A 5,001-nucleotide genomic window follows, 5' to 3' on the forward strand; every position below is an offset into this window, starting at 1 on the left:
TGTCTGATTGCTGTTGCTAGAACTTCTAATACTATGTTGAACAAGAGTGGTGAGAGTGGGCATCCTTGTCGTGTTCCTGATCTCAACGGGAAGGCTGCAAAGTTCCTGATGAAAACGCTTCAAAGTATAGGGATAGTGGGAACATTCCTGAACTTCATAAAATCTATCCATGAAAGACCCACAGCAAATATCATCCTCAATGGGAAAAAGCTTGCAGACTTCCCGTTGAGATCAAAATTAAAATTCTTATAGAATTTATTAATAGCAAACACACAGTTGATATAAATGTGTCTCTAAAGTATTTCACAAAAATATGTATTTAAATTTAGCATCAAACCATTACTTCCCCCATCCCTTAAGCACCAAGAAGTTTCAATATTTTGATTAGAATATTTGATATTAATACAACTGTTTATTTTTTTATTAAACATATATCTTACCTACGACCAAACAGTTTTATGCCTAGGAATATAATAAAATAATTGAGTAAATGTTTCCCCAAGAATATTTTTGTGTAGAGAGGGATATAACATTTTTATTCATAATAGATGAAAATATCAAATGATCCTATGAAGACAATCATAATATATTTGTACAATGGAGTTCAACTCAGCAATAAAAACAATAACATTATTCCTTGTATTACCAAGGTATATATATATAGCTTTTGTTAACATTGGAAAAAAAAAAAAGGAACCTGGAAGCTCCAGAGAAGTTGTTGTTTGATTATATTAGTATGGGTTTCCATTTAATGTTGATGGGAGTCAGAATAATGACCACTGCATAGTTGAGGTGCTAATAGTGAAGGAGCACTAAGGAAGTGGGTGATGGAATGTTGTTCCTGTGTTTTTCCTCAATGGTGATAATAATGATTTCTTACTTCCAGTTGTTTATTACAGTCTCTTAGCCCGATTATCCGCTATACTTTTTTTTAACATTTTATTTTTAAGTAATCTCTACACCCAACCCGGGGTTAGAATTCACAATCCCAAGATGAGAGGTTTCATGCTCTACTGACTGAGCCAGTCAGGTTCCCCTCAATTCTCTGCTTTTCTAATTACCTCACACTGCACATCATAATCTCACCATAAGTCTCAAATGTCTGCTTTCCACTATTTCCAGAGACTGGCCAGTTCTTGCTACTCTACCATTACCACTTTTATCCAAGGCAGTATCTTTTAACAACTGTGCTCCTGTAATGGAAACACAATTGTGATTTTCAGTTTTCTGTAGAACCACACCAAAGCCTGCCAGTTTTCCTGGATTAAAGCCCAAATGCTTACCATGGTCAACCTAACATTTTAAATCCTCCATTATCGTCATTCATTTCTACAATTTCTGTCTTTTTTCCATTAGCTTTGATGTTATACTTTGATTTTCATTTACTTGCCATGCTTGTTTACTCTTTTTTTTTTAAAAGATTTATTTATTTATTTTGATAGACAGAGATTACAAGTAGGCAGAGAGGCAGGCAGAGAGGGAGAAAGGAGGAAGCAGGCTCTCTGCCGAGCAGAAAGCCCGATGCGGGGCTCGATCCCAGGACCCTGAGATCATGACCTGAGCCAAAGGCAGAGGCTTTAACCCACTGAGCCACCCAGGCGCTCCGCTTGTTTACTCTTTAAGACATTTTCATTGGCTTCCTCCTATGCCTAGAGCATTCCTAATGAGAAATCTGTGTGAATTATTAACTCATTTCCGTTCAATTTTTGACCAACTATCATTCTCTTGGTTGTCCCTACATTGGACTATTATATATAAAACCAGAAAACTCTCTCATTTTATCTAAACCAATTTTTAACTTTTTTTTTCCCCTAATAGTTACTACTGGTTGATGTACTCCAGATTTTTCAAGTCTGTTTTGTTTTGTTTTGTTTTATCTTATTTTATCATATCTTACTTTATGTTGTTTTATTTTATTTTGTTTTGTTTTATTTTATTTTATTATGTCTCCCTGCAATGGAATGAAATCTTAATGAGATCAGAGCATTCTGTCAGTTTTTATCATTGTTTACTGCCACATCACCAGTGTCTATACTAGCACAACAGACATAACCTCACATCACTTTTGAATGAATGTAGACATGAGTGAACTATTTACAGTGACATATATTACAGTTTCCTTATTATACTTTTAATATCACGTGCTTGAGTATATCTCTTACTCACTACATTCAGACATTAAGGAGGACATTACAAAATACATGTTTCGAGATGCAAACATTGAGTTAACAGTTGAAATGTATTCCCAGAAGCCAAATACTGTTGACAATAACACCATTTTTTCGAGGTTTCAATTTGGGAAAGCATGTAGCTTCAATAACTATGATTAAGCCATCCTGAAATGAGCAAGAATCAATATATTTATCAATTTATTGCATAAATATCCTTTAGATTAACATATTCCAAACAGTATTCTAGGTAAAGTGATCTATATTGGTCAATCTCAATCAATAAGGCGTTCCTAAAGTGACATTTCCTGTACAAATATCAATGATGCCAACAGTCTTTTCAGGGCACCAGTAACCTCTTTATTTCTCAGGCTGTAGATGAATGGATTCAGAAGAGGTGTGATGATGGTGTAAAACACTGCCACTGCCTTATCCTGTTCTGGAGAATGCAAGGAGTGTGGCCTTGCATAGGTGGAGAGGGTAGTCATATAAAATAGGCTTGCCACAATTAGGTGAGAGGAACAAGTGGAGATAGCTTTTGTCTGTCCTTTACCTGAGCTCACCTGGAACACCACAGTAAGTACACGGGCATAGGAAGCTAGAATGGCCATGAATGGTAGCAGCAGAATGATAAGCCCACTTAGGAGGACTGTATGCTCATACTGGGAAGTATCCTGACACACCAGTGGTAACAGAGATGGAACTTCACAGAAAAAGTGGTTAACAATTCGAGACCTACAAAATGGAAGTTGAAAAGCATACAACGTATGCACTAAAGCATTGATAGAACTACTGCCCCATGAGCATGTGACCATGAACCAACAGATATTCTTGCTCATAAGTACAGGATAGTGTAAAGGGTGACAGATGGCTACATATCGATCATAGGACATGAAACCAAGGAGAAGGGCTTCAGTTCCACCAAGTGCCAAGAATACAAATGCTTGAATTTCACAACCTAAAAATGTAATGGTCTTACTCTTTGTCAGGAAGTCAGTGGTCATCTTGGGCACGGTGGTGGAGATGTACATTATGTCAATAAAGGAGAGCTGACTGAGTAGGAAGTACATTGGAGTGTGGAGTCTGATGTCCAACTGAATGAGAAGGACCAGTATGATATTCCCCATCAGAGCCACTGAAAAGAGGGTTACAATGGCAACAAAGAGGAAATTGTCCATTTGACCATATTGGAAAAGACCAGAAAGTATAAAATCTGTTTCTACACTTTGATTTCCCGTCTTCATAGTTTAAACTGAAACACATCAGAACAGATCATATCCCGAGATTCCATGAAAGTCCTTTAAGGGAAAAGAAAGTGATTATTACTACATGCTTTTATTGCCTCCATAGCATTTTCTCAGCCAAATGAAATTTCAAGACTGTACGCCACTTCTATTTTCTTCCATAGATGAGGGGAAAACAAATTATCTTATTACAGTAACTTTCAGAGAATAAGTCCTGTATGATCAGAGTTTAGTCAAAATCATTACACACAGGGCACATTTTAGAGAATGTAAGGTTGCTCAATTTCCCTTAGCCTTCACTTTTTTTTTTCTTTTGATCAGTAGATGAATTAATCCCAATCAATTTCCCAGTGATTTAATGGGCATCCTAAAAGTAATTTAAATTTCTGTCCAGTTTGAAAAATACATGTTTCCTCATTTTATTTTCTTTTGGAAAAGTACAGAATACTTAGGCCATTTGTTAAGCATAAAAAGAGTTCTTTATTCCAGCTTCCTTCCATCTCTGAATCCAAGGATAATACTGTGGTATATACTTGAACCATTGAATGCTGTAAGAAGTTCTCCACAATGTTAAATCACTCAACTTTAGTCTATAACAGCAGTAATAAAGTATAAATACAAAACATTTCAACAATTACAGAATACTTAGGCCTTTGTAAAACATATACATATTTTCTAATCAGGTTTTTTGCCAGTTCTGTTTCCAAAAAATACTATGTTAAATACTAAAAACATTGAATACTGTAAAAACATTTATATATGTTTTTAACATATATATGTTAAATATGAAGGAGTTAATTTTAAGCTATGCAACTTTTAATGTATTATACATCAAGAAAATATTTCTCCTGATAGATGAGGAATGTGTGCCAAAGTTGAAGTTGCAATTAGAGGCACGTAAAATATATCATGCATCTTCTTTCCCCAAAAGAAAAAAAAAACATTACTCCCAGAATCCTACTACAACTTCCAGGATAAATTTCTACATACAGTTAAAATTCCTAATGAGTGGCTCAATTCCCTTTAATAAAAAATAAACATTGAGGAATGACAGCTTGTATGATATTATGTTCACTAATTTAAAACTTACAATTCTCAATCCTAAATAAATATAATTACAATATACCTCTGGTGTATTAAGCAATGACTTAGAAATCCAATATGAGCAAAGTAATTACGAATAGCACTATCTTAAACACTTCTAAGAACAACACTACATTAAGTATGTGTAATCCAAAACCAGAAATTTTGGTAAGAAGTACCAATATTAAAATTTAGAATCATCATGGAAGATTTAAGAACAAATTAAATAGGAGATCCATAAACTGAAAGTTGAAAACTTATACCAAAACAAATTTAACTAATAAGCACTTATATTTGTAGTTATTTTCATCATAATAAAACCTCTTCTAATTTTTATCACAGCTGACCCATATTCCCACATTATCATCCCCCAACTTCCCCTGAATTTTAAATTCTACTTTATTAAAATATGTAATGTCCATTTTTTTAATTCAAAAGTGTCAGATAATCATATCCACAGATAGAAAATAAAGAAATGAGTAGGAATGAAAGCCTAACATATAGAA

The 5,001-nt window shown here is 34.3% G+C and overlaps 1 protein-coding gene across 1 annotated transcript; it reads right to left on the bottom strand.

Annotated features, from left to right (window-relative positions):
- Positions 1-2,461: 2,461 nt before the first annotated feature.
- Positions 2,462-3,412, bottom strand: LOC123936307 (olfactory receptor 2AK2-like). Its single transcript, XM_045996932.1, has one exon. It carries the CDS (start codon positions 3,410-3,412, stop codon positions 2,462-2,464), a length of 951 nt encoding a protein of 316 aa, XP_045852888.1.
- Positions 3,413-5,001: the final 1,589 nt, after the last annotated feature.

Source organism: Meles meles, unplaced genomic scaffold (assembly GCF_922984935.1).
Source record: "Meles meles unplaced genomic scaffold, mMelMel3.1 paternal haplotype, whole genome shotgun sequence".
Classification (NCBI taxonomy): Eukaryota; Metazoa; Chordata; class Mammalia; order Carnivora; family Mustelidae; genus Meles; species Meles meles.

Bases quoted from the DNA above. Each gene is read 5' to 3' on its own strand.
- LOC123936307 (XM_045996932.1), bottom strand. From the start codon at position 3,412: ATGAAGACGGGAAATCAAAGTGTAGAAACAGATTTTATACTTTCTGGT.